Source organism: Microchirus variegatus, assembly GCF_963457635.1.
Source record: "Microchirus variegatus genome assembly, chromosome: 10".
NCBI classification, from domain to species: Eukaryota; Metazoa; Chordata; class Actinopteri; order Pleuronectiformes; family Soleidae; genus Microchirus; species Microchirus variegatus.
This window is the reverse complement of record NC_139811.1, coordinates 12,144,530-12,165,879: the sequence shown is the minus strand read 5'-3', so window position 1 is coordinate 12,165,879 and position 21,350 is coordinate 12,144,530. Positions and strand designations below refer to the sequence as shown.

General features: G+C 40.0%; 1 protein-coding gene across 1 annotated transcript; it reads left to right on the top strand.

Moving 5' to 3' along the window:
- The first annotated feature begins 1,348 nt into the window (after positions 1–1,348).
- Positions 1,349–20,769, top strand: slc6a16a (solute carrier family 6 member 16a). The gene is made up of 12 exons (XM_083896420.1): positions 1,349–1,561; positions 11,027–11,243; positions 11,435–11,592; positions 12,342–12,468; positions 12,577–12,752; positions 13,217–13,327; positions 13,418–13,659; positions 15,017–15,197; positions 16,361–16,562; positions 18,181–18,340; positions 18,458–18,620; positions 19,542–20,769. The coding sequence occupies exons 1-12, from the start codon at positions 1,559–1,561 to the stop codon at positions 19,887–19,889; spliced, it is 2,088 nt and encodes a 695-aa protein (XP_083752546.1). The 5' UTR covers positions 1,349–1,558; the 3' UTR covers positions 19,890–20,769.
- The last annotated feature ends 581 nt before the right edge of the window (positions 20,770–21,350 follow it).

The window sequence follows — 21,350 nt, the reverse complement described above, 5'->3', positions numbered from 1 at the left end:
TTTCCTTTTGCAGTTGATCCGCATTGCTTTCACTCTCTCGTACGCGTACGCACTCTGTCCCTAACATTATTCTCCCCCCTGCATCTCTGTGAGTTGCTCCTTCCTGTGACAAAGAAAGAGAAAGACATTTTCTATCAGCAGCTGCCAGTGCTAAAGTGATCCTCAAGCTCACCACAAGATTTGTTTGAGGTGAAGTGAAGGGGATGGAGCTTATGTTTAAAATTACAAGAATATTAACAACGTAATATATAATAATATCAGAATAAATCACCATGTTGTCCTGTGGCTGTGTGTCTGCTTATGCAGTTACGGTTAAAGGTTCAGTGTATAAAATAAAAATAAAATAATTACCAGGGTATATCAGGAGCCAGGCCAGCTTTTTAACATAATGATGTCAACACACGTGGAAGGGAAGGGTTAGATGAGGGACAGCCATGTGTCATGTGACTTCATCAGCAAACGTTGCTAAATTTAGCACACTGTGCCTTTAAGGCAAATCATTTAATTGTGAAACATTTAATCAAGAATGTACCAAAGAATTAAACACGCAAGTTCAATTAAATAACTATTGAACTAACATCAGAACTATCTTTTTATAATTATTATTATTATTATTATTATTATTATTATTATTATTATTATTATTATTATTATTAATAAGTTTAACTTTAAACTAAAAGTTGTATTTATGTTTTATTATATGTTGACCTTTTCTTATTGTAATTACTATTACTACTACTACTATTTGTGTTTGTATATTTAAATGTATTAATAGTGTTATCATTATTCTTATTATTATTGCTGTTGTTATTGCTGCATGTGGATGAGATTGTAGCTACTTGCAGTTGTCTTGCAGTGTGGGATTCAGAGAGGATGCAGCACACTGACGCCACCTACTGGTCAGGCTTAACAGCTTTTCCCCTCAGTTGAAAAATGCTCCATTCATGTTTTTTTTAATATAATTTGCCTAAAGTGTTCTGCTCAGTGAGTATGGTTTTACCATGGTTTTTTTTGAAAGGGGTGGGATTTATTTACTTCTGTCACTGGCTGTAATCTTCTGGCCTGGTTTTTGTTTGCTTGCTTGTTTGTTTGTTTTTTTGTTTGTTTGTTTACTTAAATAGTAACTAGAACTAAGTTTAACACTTTTTTTTTTTTTTTTTGCTCTTGACTTTGTTAACTGTCCAAGAATGAATGACTGGGGGTTAATGGACCTTAAAAGGGGGTGTGTGCGTGTGCGTGCATGTGAGTGTACGTGCACGTGCGTGCGCGCGTGTATGTGTGTGTAAGGGGAGGGCAGTTCTTCTGCAACTTCTTCGCTCCTTAAATTGGCGACGACGACGGCGTGAGTTTGTCCCAGTACAAGAAAAACGTGGCCACGACTTTTTGACCCAAACTAAATTCCCGTCCCGACGAGACTTGTCTCTCGTTACAAGACTGTTTCTTTAACCTGAATAATACCAAAAAAAGACAAAGACGGGTTTGTTCAAGAAAAAAAGAGAGAACCAACACCACCAGAGCTGCTGGAAACTCTACTCCTGTGTTGGACCGCGCTGTCAGCATGGTATGTTCACAACAACACACACATACATGTGTCTCCATTCACCGGCACTCACATTTAACACTTGTTTCCTTTGTTGTGGTCGCTCACTGTGATGTTGTGCACTCAAACTGTTGTATCACACTAACCGTTATCTAGCAGAGTGTCACTCTGCTACTAAATGTAAATGTAGATGTACTTTATTTATACAGCCCTTTACAACCATCCAAAGTGCTTTACAACAATTAAATACATAAAGAGGAAACAAATAAAAGTAATTAAAAACAGTTAAAAAATAATAAAATAGTGCAAAATAAAATAAGATAGAATCAGATAAAAGATAAGAAGATAAAAAGTGTCACCATACTACTCGGTATTAAAAGCCATCCTAAATAAATAGGTTTTTATCCTTGATTTGAAGAGGCCCAGGTCAGAGATGAGACGCATCTCAACAGAGAGTTTATTCCAGAGCCTGGGAGCAGCAACAGCAAAGGCTCGATCACCCCAGTGTTTATATTTTGACCTGGGCACTTCCAGCAACATTTGGTTATTTGACCACAGAGCTCTACCCCGGATCACGAACAGTTAAAAGCTCAGATAAATAAGATGGGGCAAGATCATGAAGAGCTTTAAAGGCAAACATTAAATGTTTAAAATCGATTCTAAAAGAGACTGGAAGCCAGTGGAGAGAGTGAAGAACAGGGGTGATGTTCTCTCTTTTATTAGTGTGGGTTAAAAGACGGGCAGCAGCGTTTTGAACAAGTTGAAGGCGACTGAGAGAAGTCTGGGAAATGCCAACATACAGTGCATTGCAGTAGTCTAATCTGGAACTGATTAGTGCATGTATGGCTTTCTCAAGGTCGTGACTGCTTAAGAACGTTTTAACGTTGGCCAGCAGACGCAACTGGAAAAAACTAGTGCTGACAACGTTGCTTATATGTTTATCAAACCTCAGATGGCTGTCAAAGGTCACTCACAGATTCCTGACGTTGGATGATGGAATGAGTTTTGAGGGCAAGGTGCCAAAGCCATCCATCATAGTACGCTAGTTATGTTTTACACTAACTTCCTTATGTTCAGACACAGATGTACATCACCACATATCTGTAGCTGAACATATGTGTTGTCATGTCACTGTCATAGCCTCGTGTCATTGTACAAACTGTGCATCCTCTTCATAATAAGTTAAAAAAATGTACTACATTTTAATGTATTATCCTTTTTATCCATCTATGGAGATGCAACATAACATGCTGTAGATATGCTGTGCTCAGTACAGGAGTATGAAACTGAGTTATTTTGTTTTCATATACTTTAGTGGAAAGGATAGAGTAACAGTGACAAAAATCCAATAATCTGTATTTTCCTTTTTTTTCTAAATTAAACAGGATGTAGAGTTCAAATGTGACAATTATACGTTGTTTATTGTGATAAAATCCACTCACAATAATTTTCAATATTGGAATAACCCTGAATGAGGGAAATCATTAGTGTTTCTGCTTGTGTGCCTTCGCACATCCCAGTATTTGATTTTCAAGTGTCACAAGGGGGAGCCTGCATCGTCATCCCAGAACCCTTATTGTGTATTATCATCTTGTTTAAAGGTGCATTATGTAATAAATCTAAAGCAACTAGCCATTAAATCCTCCTAATATGTCACAGAGACTCAGGAATAACAAACTGAACTCACCAACAACAACAGTACAGCCAAAATATTTGCATTAAAAAAAATATTTTGCAGACTGCAAATCATGTTTATGTTTTGGCATGTGGCGCCACCTACCGCCGTCTACCAATCATTGCAATCATTAGAGTCTCTGCTGCCGAGCAACCACGGGTTGCCAGTTACGTCAGAAAACGAAACCTAAAAGACCGTGGTATTTTGAACTTGAATGTAGTAACTGTTTTTGGCCACATTCTTACATATGGCACCTTTTAAGATTTCTTATTTTTCATGAAAAAATGCTTTGATATGTGGTGATATTTTATTTTCACATGTTTTTGTTTGTGTAACATTAGTAATGTGATTTTCTGGAATATTAATCATGTGTTTCCCGTGAAACAAGCAGATTAATGTAAATTTCTGAAACTACACACCAAATAAGGGTTCTGTGTATGAGTTTATGAGTGTGTTTTAGGGACATTTTAAGGGTTTAAAGCAGATTTTTACAACATTATTGATACCAATACATCACAATTGTGAATGGCTTTCACTTTGGTTAAAAAAAATGTCTGTAGAAATGTCCATATTTTTCCTACAGTTGATGGAGAGCCAGCACTAATGTTTCCCAAACTATGATGAATAATCCACAAACTTGTTTTTATTGCTTAATAACACAACCTGTGTGCAGTGGTATTTAATCCTTCACATCCTATAGGCATCAGCTAAATTAGTGTGACTGACAGCTACTCATGTTATGTAACACTCTGGGGGTTGGTTGTGTGTTTGGTAACTTATGGTCGCGTTAGGTCTTGGTCCTGCATGCTGACATCAACTTCAGTCCAACAAAAACTAGCTAATTATATGTTGTAGCAGCTTTTTTGGAACAATGGCTGTGATTTATTTCCTGTCTTTTGTAATTCACATACAGTAGTTTATGTTGTGGTCAGACCTATTGGTTTCACATTTATGCGATCTCAACATAAGAGAGACATTACGGCACGAGTTTCATGTACGTGTCATGCAAGTTCTGCAGCCTGATCTTCAGCCCACAGCGGCTTGCTTGAGCGAAAGTTGGAAAAAGTAGCTCAATGGCCCAATGAGTGCGATTGTTTATGTTACTCTTGAGTGAAGATGGGAGTGGTACGGAGGAGAGGGCCTGGACTGGGCAGATTGCCAAAAGTACATTTATGAAAAAGGATCATCAAAAGAAAAAAAACACATGGCCTCCTTTTCAAACATGTCCACATGTAAAATGAAAGGGACTTTCTTATGAATGTTTGTAGAGGCTTGTGTGTCAAACAGCGACATGCTTTTAAAGACATTAAAGGGGCATTACGTAATGACTCTAAACCAACTGGCCATAAAATCCTCCTAATATGTCACAGAGACTCAGGAATAATGTTCATATAACAAACTGAACTCACCAACAACAACAGTACAGACAAAATATTCGCATTAAAAAAAATTTTTTGTACCGAAATCATGTTTTGGCATGTGGCGCCACCTACCGCCGTCTACCAATCATTGCAGTCAGTAGAGTCTCAGCTGCCGAACAACCACGGGTTGCCAGTTACGTCTGAGCTACAATGGTGGAGAAGACAGAACCTAAAAGACCTCGGTATTTTGAGTTTGAGTGTAGTAACTGTTGTTGGCCACTTTCTTACTTTAACCCTCAGTTGTATTTGTTACATCTGGCTTAAACACTGGCCTCATGGGAACCAAAACCGTCATAATGAGGCTTCAGAGTAACTGTTTAAGTTTAGTTTATGGTTAAGGTTTGGGATAATGATTGGTTTATGCTGTCCAAATAAAAAAATAGAAAAGACAAGGAAATGGAAAAGTCCATTTTTGAAAGAATAAATGTATTATAGGCATTAATGTTTAAAAAAAAGACTATGTGAATCTAGGACTGAAGCGTTTTTCCCACTTCTTTTAAGATGTCAAAATATAAAGCATTGCAATGGTGACAGTTGAGGATAGGGCTGAACGATTATGGAAAATAATCTAATTGCGATTTTTCGTGCCAATATTGCGATTGCGATGCGATTATTTTTTAAAGGTCTTAATCTTCTGTATTATTAAACAAAGACAAGCAATACATCATAAGTATGGCCAATACTATATGTATATATATATATATATATATATATATATATATATGCACACATATTTATAAAAATATGTGGCTTTACCACACTCAGTTTTTTTACATCTGTGAACTGCTAGACAGTCATTAAATATAATAATACTACTAATAATAAATAAATAAAATATACACAACCCGTTTTGAAGTGCGTTCATATGGCTTAACTAGGGATGGGAATTTCAGACATTTTTTTTTTTTTTTTTAACAGCAGCAGCAACCGCAGCAATGCGGGGGTGGAAACTAACTATTCTACAGTGTACCCCTTCGTTTTAGGCTCAAAAACGGTCCATTATTGAACATCAAAACAGCGATAATAAAAATGAGGGTCAAAAAAAAAGCGGAGCAGAGAGAAACTCTCCGCTGGCACAGGTGTGTCTCACAGGTGTGTCTCCAGACGACTCAGGTTTTTGAACCTGTGCTTGTTGTGCACCAGAGTGCAGGATCTTGACTGGGTGAGATGCCGTCTTCAATCGTGTAGACGGCTTATTATTGTGTCCACCCCCGTTCTTAACATTAGCGCAAGCTCGTTCGCACTACACACGCGCACACACACACACGCTTGGACACGCACAGTCACTGAACAGCTGTTCGGACAGCGGCCGAAGCTCCATAGTCACCTTACCGACCCGCCCTCACCTATTCCATTCACAAAAACGGGCCGTGACTCGTCCTCCGCAACGCGCGCATGTGAGCGCGCAGGGAGCCTGCATGTGACCAGAGTGCAGCGTCTGTGGTTAGACGATCTCGTTCATTATATTTATATCACATGTTTTACACGCGCATGTCACGTGAACAGCGTATAATCGCAGCCTTTGCGGTTAGAAAATTGCACTTGATCCTATCGCGATATTATCGCAAATGCGATATATCGTTCAGCCCTAGTTGAGGAGCATTTTAATGACAATAATTACATTTATTTATAGGCACCTTTAACAACACTCAAGGTCACCTTTCAGCATGAAGGCAACACAATACAAAGAACACAGGCACAGTATATATAACAACAAATATCATGAGAAAACAATAGGTACAAACTGTAGAGATGAAGAACAAAGTATACTGCAGCAGCGTGTGATTGGCCTCCTATAGTTTTGAACAATAATGGTTTATGTCATCAAAGTGTTCTTTTTTTTTTCTTTGCCATACAATAAGAAGACATATGCAGGCTTCCTGTGGGGTTATTTTCAGCATCAATGTGGACATCATGACAAAAAAAAATCTGTTTTTACAGTGGTTGATTTTTACAAAATGAGAGAAGAAAAGGGAAGACTTTGTGTTTGAGAAGCACATGTTTGGCTAATGTGCTTAAGGAATCCATATGGTGTGGTGGTTACTATATACTGGGGCCTCACAGCAAGAAGACTCCAGGGTTTGACCGTTGGTGCGACTGGAACTTTGACATGTGGAGTTTGTGTGTTCTTCCCATGGGTGTATGTGCATTTTCCCCTTGGTACCCTGGAATCCTCCTACACGGCCAAAAATAGGATGATTCTTCGGAACTGTTTAGGGGTTAGTGTTTGTTGAAACTAAGGTATTTTTGTCCCTTAATGTAGGGATAGTAATACCGATACTGGTCAAACTCACTGGATCGAGCAGAAAAAAATGTTAAAGCATGATTCACTATACAGAGACTGTAAAACATTTTTAAATAAAAGTCATTTTAGGGCTGTTTATTTCTTCTTTTTGGGAGAACAATATTTGTTACACAGCTGGAGAATGAATTCATGTCTTTGAAATGACTCGGGCACAAACTTGTCATAAATGGTCTAAAGTGACTAAGTAATGACTAGTCGGTATCGGTAGATACTCGAGTTTGTGATATCGATATTGGTGGTATCGTTCCAGCCCTCCCTTAGTGTTGGCATCGTGATCGGCTGGTGTCCCATGACTATTGCTCAACATCAGCTGGGATTGACTCCAGTTCCCCCCACGACCCTCTAAGGATAAGTTGTAGAGAATGAATGAATTAATAAATGAATGAATGAATGAATGCTTAAATAGTAACTTAACATCACACGATCTAGTGTAAGGCACTTTGAAACACTACATTTTTGATATTCTCTGTGGAACCAAAATTGATTTGAAGGTCTAGAGTGTAACATTCACAGTGTTTTGGCACAAATGTAATGTGCTACACATAAGTATGTTTGCATGTGTCCAATTGCTTTAAAGTGATTTAAAGGTTTAGAATAAGTCTTTAGACAGGTACATTGCTTTATGAAGGCCACCTTCTTAAACCACCATGTTTTTTTTTCTTGGACAAACTAGCCAGAGAAGGACGACGCCAATCCTTTCTGGTATGTGAGTGTAGGAGACGTGACACACTGGACCTTTTTAAGTGAATTAACTTCATACTGCCAAAAAGGAAGATTCCCTCTCTTCACCAGTTTTTTTTTTGTACATGACCGTATGACAGTATGACAGTAGTGCCTGTTAAAACATTTTAATAGTCTCTCTCCTTGTTAACAACTCTGCATGGCTTACCATGTGCTCCAGTACCACCCACAGTGTGAACCAATGCTAACCTAACACCTCCCAGTGCACTGCCCCTCTCACCCCTCTCAGTTCTGTCCAGTGGCTGCTGCTCCTTCCTCTCTATTTGTGCATGCATGCATATTTCTGTCGCTTTCGTGTGTATGTGCACCTGTCCGTGTGCGTGTGCATGTGCGTGTGACTCTGCTTACATGTTTCCATCTGGCCATGTGTCCTGTGCAGCCACATGCTTCTCTGGGTCATGCGCCTGTTGTAATTTTCCATTCTCACCCGCTGATAACAGGCACATGTCTGAGTCATGTTCTAAAGCCAGTTTGGCTCATGCAAAGTCCTTTTGGATGTGGCCCATTCGTCATAGTATGAGGGGTGTAGTCTGCTCGTCTAATTTTATTTTTTTGCATTTGAGTTGGTGTCATATTTAATAATAAAAGGCAGAATATAATCTGTATTTTTCTATGTATTTTCAAATTTGTAAGATTTGTCATTGTAAGACTCCTCCACTCACAGTTGTTGTTCTACCTTGCCATTTAAAGCTTCCTCTTATAATGTAAACGTACAAACATAAATGTCTTAAAAAAAAAAAAGTCAAATCAACAGTAAAATTAAAAATTAAAAAAATACTGGTTTTAATGTTAATTGGTTTAAATGAAAACTTTTCAGGTTTAATCACAGACTTTAGATTCAACTGTCAAACCTTGAAAAAAGGTTTGACACAACGTTGTACAACTTGTATAATGACAATAAAGGCATTCTATTCTATTCTATTCTATTCTAAAAAGAAACAGGTTTTTGTGTTTTCAAGTGATTTCAAACTTGAAAAAAACTAATTCAACAACCCATCAAAAAAGTGGCTTTAAACATGGAATTTTGAATGAACACAATAAACACATTGTTGTATCTTGTAAATAAATTTACTCACACTGCATGTTTAACCCAGGGATTCCACTGAATGCCTCTGTTTTTGACAAAATGACGACTGGGCCAGCAAGACAAACACCATTACATTAAAAGCCTTATTTTCAGAATAAAAGCCCCTGTTTTGTTTGTTTTAACAAACCACTGTGTACAGACATGATCTCACTTCCTGTCACCCTGAGCATATTCTCCTTGTTGTTTTCATATAGTGGGTCTGAGGCCCGGGTTTAGCAAACATGTGACTCAAAAACAGCAAAAACACACTAAGACTGGCCCTCTTCCTGTTCCCTCTTTCAGACAGTCGGCGGTCTTTATTCAGTCTCCCCAGACACCATAGACTCTAAATATTGTTACAGCCTACTGTGGACATTCACAAACGCACGCTGTGTTTCCTTGTTTTCATTTGTCTTTGTCTTACACACAGGCTTGTTGTTGGTTGTTTTTTTGCAGGTGTGTGTGTGAAATAATGTGCCTTTACACATTTCAACTTGTACTACTTTTCTATAGATGTTCAATAGGATTGAGATCAGGACTCATAGAAGATCATGTCAGAATAGTCCAGTGTTCGACGGTCCTTTTAGCTACGTGTTTTAGGTCAGCATCCTGTTGGAGGATGAACTGAGAACTGAGACTGATCTCTATTACACTGGGGAAGTATTTTTACTCCAGGGGTCCGTTTCACAAAGCAGGTTCAACAAACTCTGAGTCTAACCCTGAACTCTGAGTTGATCTACTCTGAGATAGGAAACTCTGAGTTTTCGGTTTCAGAACAGCTGATTTGAGTTAGTTTGTTCAACTCGGAGTGGTTTCACCTCGAGTTAAGCGCGTGCACCACAAGTATAAAAAGACAGCATGAATGGAGCCCTGTTTCAACGAGCGGGGAAGCGGAGGGTGACGTTCTTCATTACACTGGAGTTGAAAATATTAATGCGTGAGTTTTAGAAGGAAGTGTAACAGCAGCAAAAGAGAGGGAGACGGCGTCTGAGAACACTGCTGCTGATGAGGAAGTTTAAATGTCGTCCTTTGCACAATCACAATAATATTACAGCGGGAAACTGCTTGAGGTGTAGATTATTAATTTATTTATTTAGGTGTAATCCTGCAGGGGAGAAGCGCAGTTGGCAGCAGTTTAAGATGAAACATAAAAACATTGTTCAAACAGGTAAGACCTCGGTATAATCTCATGGGATTAACCTCATTTTGATCATGTTTTACATAAAGTAAATATGAAGTGGCTGTTTGACTGTACAGTTGTTTTATCACCAACATTATGATGTTTTCACACATAAATGACTTCTCATTATGTATATCACGTTCAAGTGATCTGCATCTATGAGGTTGTATAAAAGAAAAAAATGTAAATTTGTAAATTTGGAAGTAAAAAAAATAATTTAAAAAACCGCAGCGCGACACACCCTTTCTGCTGAGATGTGAGAGCGTGACTCTGGTTGTTAATGTTGAAATGTATGACCGGATTATGTTGTGAATGTAAATGATGAACTGTGACGTGAAACAGTTCCGCTCAAAAAGAAAAGTGTGGACATGTAAGAACATCTATGAGGTCTGATAATCATCTCCTGATGAATGCGCAGTAATGCTGCACCTTCATCCACAGGATCACTGTCAAAAGTGACGTGGTTGTGAAAATAGTCTCCACCTAATATAACTTCTAATGTAGACGCAGAACAGACGCAGAACTATACTACGCTAAAACTCTGCTGACTGAATGAATGAGGAAATCAAATACCGTGTGTGTCTGAAAGAGGGCGGAGACAGAGAGAAACTCAAGGTTTGCGGAGAAAAACCTGCTCCCGACCAGGTTAGTTTCAAAGAGCATGTTACCATGGTAACTGAGAGCTTAAGTTACCTCTCTCTGTGAAACAGGCTGGAGTTACTCCTCTTTCTCTGGTTTGACTTACCTCCCTTTGTGAAACGGAAAACTCAGTTTCCCTCATTTCAGGGTTAACAGACTCGGAGTTTTCACTAAACCTGCTTTGTGAAACGGACCCCAGGATGCTTAGATGTGCCTTGCACTGACTCAAGGCACCCCAAACAAAACATAATCAAGATCCCACCGTGGTTCACAGTAGGCACAGTGTTCTTTCCTGTGAGAGCTTCATTTTTCAGTCCATTATCGCCAATGCTAAAATGCTCCAGTTTTGTCTCATTCACGTCCAAAGAATATTCTCCTACAAAGCTTTTGCAGCTCGTCAAAATGCATCAAAAGTCGAAGTTCTTCTTCTTGGATGTTACTGTATATCTGACTTTACAGGAAAAGCCTCCCCTCGAAAATGGCGAGGACAGAGCCTGGCTGGGTGAGGCTCAGTCTGAAGTTCAGCTAACGAATGATCCAGGTGAAGCAGAGAGAAATGATGGAGACCGGCCTGTGTGGGGGTCCAAAGTCCAGTACGTGTTGGCCCAGGTGGGCTTCAGCGTGGGCTTGGGAAACGTATGGAGGTTCCCGTACCTGTGCCACAAAAATGGAGGAGGTGAGTGCGGTGTATTACATACTGTATGGACTCGATACTGGACACGAGTATCAACGTTGTGTGTTGTGTTTTAGGGGCATTTTCAGACACATGAATGTGAAGATGATTATGTGAGATGTACCAAGTGAATATATCGGATAACTCGCTGAAGTATACACCCATGTTTCTTTTTCCACCTGTCTTCCCTCCAGGGTCTTTCATGTTGCTGTATGTGTTTCTCCTCGTGATCGTGGGGGTTCCTCTCTTCTTTATGGAGCTGGCAGCTGGGCAGAGCATTCGACAGGGCAGCATCGGTGTGTGGAAGCACATCTCCCCCAAACTGGCAGGGATTGGCTACTCCAGCTGCATGGTGTGAGGACTTTTCTTCTTGTTTTTTTTTGCATTTTTTTATTTCTATGTATAGTTCATGGTACCCTTGGCTAAGCTGTTGTGCTATAGTGGCTGTTTTATGGAGGCAGCAGACATTGTTTTTAATATGTTACCATCAGAGGAATGGCTCTGTCCATATCATAACCTTTTTCTATGCACTCTTAGAAATAAGGGTTCCAAAAGGGTCCTTCTACAAGGGCTGAGGTTCTGCCTGGAACCATTTGCTTCTGAAAAACCCTTTCCCAAAGAAACAGTTTTTCCAAGGGTTCTTGGTAACATTAATGGTTCCAGTAAGAACCATTTTGATACAGAGAACTATTTAAAACCCCTTTCCAGAATAAAGGGCTTTAAAAGGGTTCTTGATGGAACCCTCCAAATGGTTCCATGTGGAACCTTTATAAAAAGGTTCTACCTGGAGCCTAAAAGGGTTCTCCTATGAGGACAAGCAGAAGAACCTGATATAGTTCTACTTAGCACTTTTATTTCAAAGAGTGTACAAGCAGAGACCAGAAGAACACAGACATTTTTTTTTGCACATAATAAAGTTTGAGATGCCGCTGACTTTTCCCCTTTCACTTAAGTTAATTTCACATTAAGGTAAATTTCCCAGCTGCAGGACTAATGAAGGACTATTTTAAATCGGCACATGTAGTTTCCTGTTGTGTATTTCAATTGCTTGCTTAATAACTACTTTGATAATCATAGATCAAACCCCTTTTTCTCCTCCAGGTCTGTTTTTACGTGGCCCTTTACTACAACGTTATCATTGCGTGGAGCCTGTTCTACATGGGGAACTCTTTTCAGTATCCTCTACCTTGGGAGCACTGCCCAGTTGATGCAGCCACTAACGACACAGGTACGCATAAAGGAGGGAGTTAAACGAAACCAGAAGTCATACTGTGCATATCCCAGCCAATTAAGGTAAATCAAAACAAGTTGTTTTTTTTCTGTCCTCAATTTGCAGTGAAAGAATGCGCGAGCAGCTCTGCCACGTCGTATTTCTGGTTTCGCAAAGCTCTTAACATCACCAACTCCATCGAAGAATCCTGGGAGTTGAACTTCATCATGACCGGCTGTTTATTGGCGGCTTGGGCAATTGTGTCATTGGCAATGATCAAGGGCATCAAGTCTTCTGCGAAGGTAGCTCTTCTCCACCATTTCCTAAAATGTTAATCTAACCCTTGTAAGAATAACAGATAATTAGTGACATGAAATGTGAGAATGGAGATTTAACTCACACGTCCTTTTCTCAACTGCGTCAGGAAACTACTGTAAAACAAATGTCACTTGGGTCTGTCGCAACAACATGAGATCTAAACGCAGATATACAGAGAAACCACATGTAGAGCTGATAGTCTTAATGAGTTTGAAATGAATGGTTTGAAATGGAGGGCATTGGTTAATATTTAAATGTTATGCACTGCAGTTTTAAGTTAATATAAGAAACTTATTTCGTGTCCACAAAAACAATACATTTTTATTTAAAAGCAATTACACACTCACACACTCATGCATATTATGGGTATTATATTCAATCTATGTCAATAAATCCTTTAAATGTTGTGCCACATAAATAATCCACTTGTCTTTCCCTAATCCTCTAGGTGATGTACTTTTCCACAGTCTTCCCCTATGTGGTGCTCTTTATTTTCCTCGTTAGAGGGTTGATGTTGGACGGTGCAGTTGAAGGAATCACCTATATGATTTATCCTAAAGTAAGCCAACCTTTTCTTTGTTTCTCTTCTTTTTTTAACCAATATCTTTGTAATTGTCATAACAGACTTCATTGTGTTGTCATCTTTCAGCTGGAAATCTGGGGGAATGTGCAGGTGTGGCGACAGGCTGCCACACAAGTCTTCTTTGCCCTCGGCCTGGGCTATGGCTCCGTTATCGCATATTCCTCCTATAATCCTTTCCACAACAACTGCCACAGGGATGCACTGATGGTCTCTGGCATTAACTTCATGACGTCTGTGTTGGCCTCGCTGGTGGTTTTTGTTGTGCTGGGCTTCCGTGCCAAGAACATTGCACTGCGCTGCGTGGCTAAGTATGTCTCTGTGTGTGTGTGTGTGTGTGTGTGTGTGTGTGTGTGTGTGTGTGTGTGTGTGTGTGTGTGTGTGTGTGTGTGTGTGTGTGTGTGTGTGTGTGTGTGTGTGTGTGTGTGTGTGTGTGTGTGTGTGTGTGTGTGTGTGTGTGTGTGTGTGTGTGTGTGTTTTTGTCAAATTTTTGGCCAAAAATTTTGGGTCACTTTTATTTTCAAATTTTGGGTCAAATTTTTTTTTCTAATTTTGGGTCAAATTTTTTTTTTGATTTTGGGTCAAAACATTTTTTCAAATTTTGGACAACATAGTATAGTATGACATTTTTGTAAAATTTTGGACCAAAAATTAAATTTTTCTTTTTTTAAAAATCGAAAAACTTTTCCAGCCCTTTTTGCTCTGTGGCTCCACCTGCAGACATGTTATGGTACTGCAACCAGTAGTTCTTTGTAGATGTAGATATTTGTAATTGTGTTGATTTATAAAGTGGAAATGCTGGTCCTCAGTATGCAGTAAGTACAAGAATTTGTGTGTGTGTGTGTGTGTGTGTGTGTGTGTTCTCTCGATTCATCATTACCAACTTGTAAATCCATGACCTTGCTCTGAAATACATCTGACATACATCTGCTAAAATGTCTGCTGTGGAAACCACCTTTAACACATTTAACATGTAAACCTTTATTTTCAAATTTTACAAGTTCATTTTCATGTTGACTTTTTTTTTTTTTTTTACACTCTTACTTGAGTAAATCCGCTCAACAAATGATATAATGATAGTTAAGACAAGAAAAAGAGAGTGTATGGAAGTTCAGACGTGTCAAATTTTAACAGTATTTTGTTTATTTCTATGCTGAATATTTGTGTCCATACTAGTGGTGGGCACTAGGTTAACGCATGATGCGTTTCCATGACGACTGACCGGAAAAAGATGCGTGGGATGTCATGTTTACGTGCCACGACACCAGAGTCCAGGCACTGTTTACCCGTCAGCTCCGTTAGCTCCATTGGCTCCTTTTAGCGCTGGTTAGCGCGCCTACAGTCGAACTACAGCGGTCTGTATATTGTAAATATAACGAAAAGAGCAGCGCTACAAATAACTAGCTTAACTGTGTATGTGTGCCTGTTTTTAAAATTTAGTTACTTTAGGGATTTTAACAATCCGTCTTTTTCCGGTCAGTCGTCATGGAAACGTGTCAACGTTAATGCACGTTGATGTTGTTGACAGTTGACTACCATACTATAGCGTGTTTCCCGTCTTGTTTACTAATGTCAGTCACATTGTGGTCTGACATGCATATACATATTACAAAATGTACTATATATACTTCATATAAATGTACCATTTCACATTGTATTCTCTTTCAGAAATCTTGGTCTGCTGAGCTCCGTGGCATCACATGGAACTGACCAGCCCTGGTGGCCTTCGTTCAACATAACAGATCCGGATTCTGTGTCTTTACCCGACTACAGAGATTGGTACAGTCACTACAGCTCCGCGGTGAGCTCCAACATCACTGACTGCAGCCTGGAGGAGGAGATGAATAAGGTCAGGGACATTAATCACCGTCACAGTGTCTTTGTTGCAGTGGAGAGCAAACACAAACAGTCTGTCAAACTCCTGTAAGGGTGTGTGAAGATTCAAACTAAATTAAACCCGTGTCTTGTGTGGATTTACATTAATGGAAAGACCTTAGGCGTTGACACAGGATTACTTAAATAAATAAAACGGTGCTTTAGGCGACCTGCTGAGTTTCCCAGGAACCCGGGAGATGCAATAAAATCTCCAGCAGACATGAGCATGAAAACACGTGACACCGTATCTAGTATTTCCCCAGGCGAGATGGAAGCACGCTGTGACAGAGGAGTGAAAGGAGAGACAAAGGAAACAGACAAAGAGGCACTGAAATTCATCATATATATCACACTGTTTATTTTATGACCAAAAAAAAACAAATCAATGTTCTTAAAGATAGAGGTATTGTTTTATACTGTATATACATTCTTCATGGTATGGGCTACAAGAACACATGATCGGGCAACAGAAAATGCAAATCCATCAATCATGAAGTCAAAATATTCATACTCGAAATGCTCATTGGATTTAATTAAGGTCAAAAGCAAAATAAATAAGTAAAGTTTGAAAGTGCAAATGCTGTTGACTAAGGTAGACATTGTGTTTCTTTAAACATGCGCGAGTGTCTGTGAAAAATTCTTGGCTCCACAGTGTAGCGCAGAGTTCTACACAAACTTCCAGCCTCAGAGGATTTATCTGTCCAGTGGAAACATGTTATATATGACGGTAATGTGCCTGCTAGAGCCTGCAAATGATCACTTTTCCAAATGCTAACTGCTGTTAGCTCCCAGTAGCCTCTGTGGCTGATGTCATTTCCTGTCCCTTAAGTTTCGTTTGAATTTTTTTCTATCAGGGAACTAGATTAACTTGGAGAAATAGGGTATAATTTGGGACCTTTAGGAAGCTAAAACAATCAGATATCTTGTTTTAATGATAAAAAAAAAAAATTCAAACCAATTAATTGATTATCAAAATAGTTGACGATTAGTTTAGTAATCGGTTCATTGTTTCAGCTTGAGCTGATACCCACAGCACAAGTATCAGAATCGGTATCGGGAGGGGAAAAAATGCTATCGGAACATACAGTTTTGGACACATTGTCTCTCTTCTGTCTGTCCATGTATGTGTGAGTGCAGGGTGTTGAAGGGACAGGTCTGGCATTCATAGCCTTCACTGAGGTGATGGCCCTCTTCCCGGCCAGCCCCTTCTGGTCCGCACTGTTTTTCCTAATGCTGCTCAACCTGGGCCTCAGCACCATGTTTGGGACCATGCAGGGAATCCTCACACCACTTATGGACAACTTCAGCTTCCTGGGACGCCACAGAACTGCACTCACTGGTAATGATGCACAAATTAACACTTGTTCCTCTTTGTTGTTCATTACTGGCAATTCAAGTTTATTGTTATACATAAATAAATAAAACTTGAATCCTGTATTTGTAGTATTTATACAGAACAATAACATAATTACCCATTGGCAGTATTTTTATTATGTTTCTGAATAAATCATGAGCTGTCAGATAAAAGCAATTAAAAGCAGTTAGAAAAGGCCTTGGGCTGTTAATATTGTGCCCTCTTGATTCTGTATGCAAATATCAATGACGATGATGATCTCCATAGACTAATGTTCTTCAATCCTGGTCCTAGGGACCCACTGCCCTGCATGTTTTAGACGTTTCCTTGCTCCATCCATCCATTATCTACCGCTTTTTCCTCCACCAGAGGGTCACGGGGGGTGCTGTGCCTATCTCAGCAGACATTGGGCGATAGGCGGGGTACACCCTGGACAGTTCGCCAGTCCATCGCAGGGCCACATATAGAGACAAACAACCATTCACTCACACACTCACACCTACGGTCAATTTAGAGTGACCAATTCACCTAATCCCCATATCGCATGTTTTTGGACTGTGGGAGGAAGCCGGAGAACCCGGAGAAAACCCACGCACACACGGGGAGAACATGCAAACTCCTTGCAGAAAGGCCCTTGTTCCGAAGTTGTTCCAAACGGGGCTCGAACTCAGTAACTTGGGTCTTCTTGCTGCAAAGGCAAGAGTGCTAACCACTACACCAACCGTGGGCCCCTACACCAACCGTGGGCCCCCGGTTGGTTTCCTTGCTCCAACACACCTAATTCAAATTATCAGGCTTCTGCAGAGCTTAACATTTGAACCAGGTGTGTTGGAGCAAGGAAACGTTTAAAACATGCAGGGCAGTAGGTCCTCAGGACCAGTATTGAAGAACCCTGCCATAGACTATCCTCCATTGGCATAACTCACACCCCCCTCGACTGGTTCCACTCTTATCTCCCAGGCCGCATCAGTTCATACAACTTAAAACCTCCCGCTCAAATCCCTCCCCCGTTTCCTCTGGTGTGCCCCAGGGCTCTGTCTTGAGGCCTCTTCTCTTTATCATTTTACCTTCTTCCCCTTGACAATATCCTCCGCAAGTTCAACATCCAATTTCATTGTTTCGCGGATGACACCCAGCTCTACCTTTCTAGTAAACCCAACTCATCACTGCCACCTTCCTCCCTCAACACCTGTATATCTGAAATAAAGCCTGGTTCACTTCAAATTTCCAACAATTAAACGACAATAACTGTTTTTAACTGTATAAGTGTTTGTGTCCATTGTATCCATGTGTATTTTTATTGTAAAGTGACCTTGAGTGAGGCACTTTTAAATGAAATGTAGTATTATTATTATAAATGTGTCTTGCCCCCACCCTCCCCTGCACTGCCGATGTATACACACAAAAGCCCCTCCAGTCAGGTCTGATAGTATTGTTTGACAGAGCCTGTTTTCAGGTGAAATAGTGTTACACCATCAGAACAGAAAAATGATTCACTGCAGCTTTTAACATCAGAAATAAAAACAAAAATAAAAGCAGCTGCATGTTTCTTGTAGGAGATGTACTTACCTTAACTAGTTTCTCCCGTATTTGTTTTTTTCAGTTTCCAGCTGTGCTTTGGGCTTCTTGATAGGACTGCTGTTCACACAGCGCTCGGGCAACTATTTTGTGGCTATGTTCGATGACTACTCTGCAACTCTACCGCTCATCATTGTAGTCATTTTTGAAACTATAAGTGTGTCATGGGTTTATGGAACTGATCGGTAAGAAGAGAATGCATTTGACTGCCTTTACTATTATGTGTGCTGTTTGATTCTCTTTATTTCTCATGCTCTAAGATGCTTCTAATATATATATTTTTTTTTACTTCCCCACTGCAGCTTCATGGATGATATTGAAGTCATGCTCAAATGGCGCCCTCCAGTGGTGTACAAATATCTTTGGAAATATGTCTGTCTGCTGGCGATGATAGGGCTTCTGGCTGCCAGTTTGCTGCGTATGGTCTTCAAATCGCCCACATACACGGCCTGGGATCAAAGCACAGTGAGTACTTTGGCTGCACTGAAGAATTAAATGTCATATAATGAGCTATATAAGTTTATGACAACACATCATTTCTCTGAAAGCTTTTACCTCAAATTCAAATGTTCCACTTTGTTGTTTTGTGCCTGTTTTTTTATTATTATTTTCAAGTCACAATTAAGTGGTTTCTTCACCATTTTAATTCTTGATCAATCTTAAAATGTACCATGATAACTATATTGATATCGACTGATTGGAAACTTTTTTTTAATTCTGATAATGTTTTTTTTGCCCAGACCTAAGGACATTGTACTCTCATTTACACTTGATGTTCTTTAGCTTTTTAAGTGTCCGCTGTTGTGTTCTTCTGCTTCTTCTGGAGCTCATCTGCTCCGAGCTTCTACAAAACCTGGTTGTAATCACAGAGACAGACAACCATCCACTCTCATATTACGGTCAATTTAGAGTGTCCAATTTTACCTAATCCACAAATATGCATGTTTTTGCGCTGTGGGAGGAAACCATTATCATTACACGTCATTTAGCTGACGCTTTCATCCAAAGCAACTTATATTGATCAATTCTCACATCTGAGAAAGGTAAGTAGCATTAAGGGCCTTGCCTAATGACCCACACTGGGTATTAGCTGACCTGCCCTGACTGGGATTTGAACCCCAGCCTTCCACACCAAGGTCTGTGGACTATACCATTGAGCTATCCAACTGGAAAACCCAGAGAAAACCTCCACAGACACAGCCAAGGAGAACATGCAAACTCCATGCAGAAAGGCCCTTGTTCGAACTGAGTCGTGAACCCGGGTCTTCTCTCTAGCCCCTTCAGCACAACTCCAGAGGCTCCACAACTCCAGATTATCTCTGTTACCATTTATGCCTTCCCTTGTTCCCTCTCTCTCTGATGAGCTCTGTCCCTTCATTTCCTCAGGGTTCTGAGATGACTCTGGAGTATCCAGGCTGGGCCTTGGCTATGATTGTCATGCTCATAGTCTTTGCGAGCTTGCCTGTACCTGTCGGCTACATCCATTCTATCCTGAAAGAGCGCAGGCTCCGTAGCGCTCGCTCTAAGGAGGGAGGCGGCCAGGAGATGCACCGTGAGCTGTACACCAAGTGCAATTCCACCGAGCAGCTGGATTCAAACTCCCACCATCGAGCCCCCACCGAAGAGGGCGAGCGGCGTCCCATGACTGCTTTCCCCCCAATGAGCAACGAACACTACCAGCCACTGGGGCAGGAGGAGGAGGACGATGAGGAGGAGCAGGATACAGTAGTATGAGCACAGCTCAAGAGAGAGAGAGAGACGGCAAAACGAAACGTCAACAGATTAAGACTTTTATCAATGGCAAAGTCTTTGGGTTGCAGCCCATAATCTTCCATTTTAAGTGAACGCTACATCACTGACAAACCAAAGTTATTTTGACTATTTATACTTGAATTTTAAAGCTTTTTAAAATTTGTGGATCTATGAAGTGTATGAAACTGATCTCAGTTCCTTATACACGTCATCATTTACTGAACCAAAAGAAATGATAATAAGATTTAAGTAGCTATGTTTTTTAAAGGTCTTAGTTTAGGTTTCAGATGTACCAGCATGTCACACTGGGATTGTATATTGTATATACTAGTCTGGTTTGGTGTGGGGTTTGTACTCTGTCGTGTGGTTAAGTAGCTGGTCAATTGAAGGATGATGATGATGATGATGAGGGATTTGCATGAAAACATTCTACCTCGAGAAACTGTGAGGTGAGTGTTTGAGCATTTCTGTTGTTTGTCTAGATGTAAAATAGGTGTTTTTTATTGTGTGTTTTTTTTTTTGTTCTTATTCATGTCGTTTTACCTCATAAGAGCACAGTGATGCTTTTACAGTTGTAACAGTAGTGTGTCGTTGTCGATGAGGACTGAAATAATCCTCCAGATGGCAGTGATGCACACAGCGTCTTCACTCAAACCCAACGTGATTCACACCACCTCTAAAAGGTAAAAAAAAAAAATCTTTATTCTGGTTTTATATTTAATTCTGAGAATAAAATATTGGTGAGGGGTTTTCTTCATTAAGATGAAGGCTGGTTGTGTTTTTGGCTATTTCTTTTATAAAAATTCAGTCTATTAAGCTGTTTAAACTAAGTTTAGTAAGAAAAAAGGTGACACAAAATTTAAATGGCATAGTACTTGATGTCCAGCAACCTGTGCTGGAAATGTATGAAAATAAACAATGAGATAAATGTAGACTTTTTTGAGTATTATTGCCTTAAAAAGCCTAAACGTGGAGCTTGTGTTGCAGCAGTGATGCCCTAATGCAGTGTTTCTCAATCCTGGCCCCTGCTCCAACACACTGGACGAGCTCTGACCAAAGCCTGGTAATGATCCACTTATTTGAATCAGGTGAAGCTGGGTCCCATTGAGAAACCCTGTCCTCATGGACAAAAATACTGTGTGCTAGAATGCCCTTTAGAGTCACAAGACGCTGAAGTACCCTCTGGTAAAAACATGAGGAAGTTGCCTACTAGCTAGGTCTTTCATTTGTGGCCTCTAAAGCAAAATATACATTTTTAAAAAGTATATTTAATATTTTAAAAGGTTTCTAAAGGAGTGTCTTTCTAGTTAATACAGTGGTGCAGTGTCTTGTAAGATGCTCTTGTTTCCTATGGTTGCCCTCCCAATCGAAAAGGGTGTCGCCATGAACTTCCCTAAAGGATTTCCTTAGAGCAGGGGTCTCAAACTCAAACTGCCTGTATAG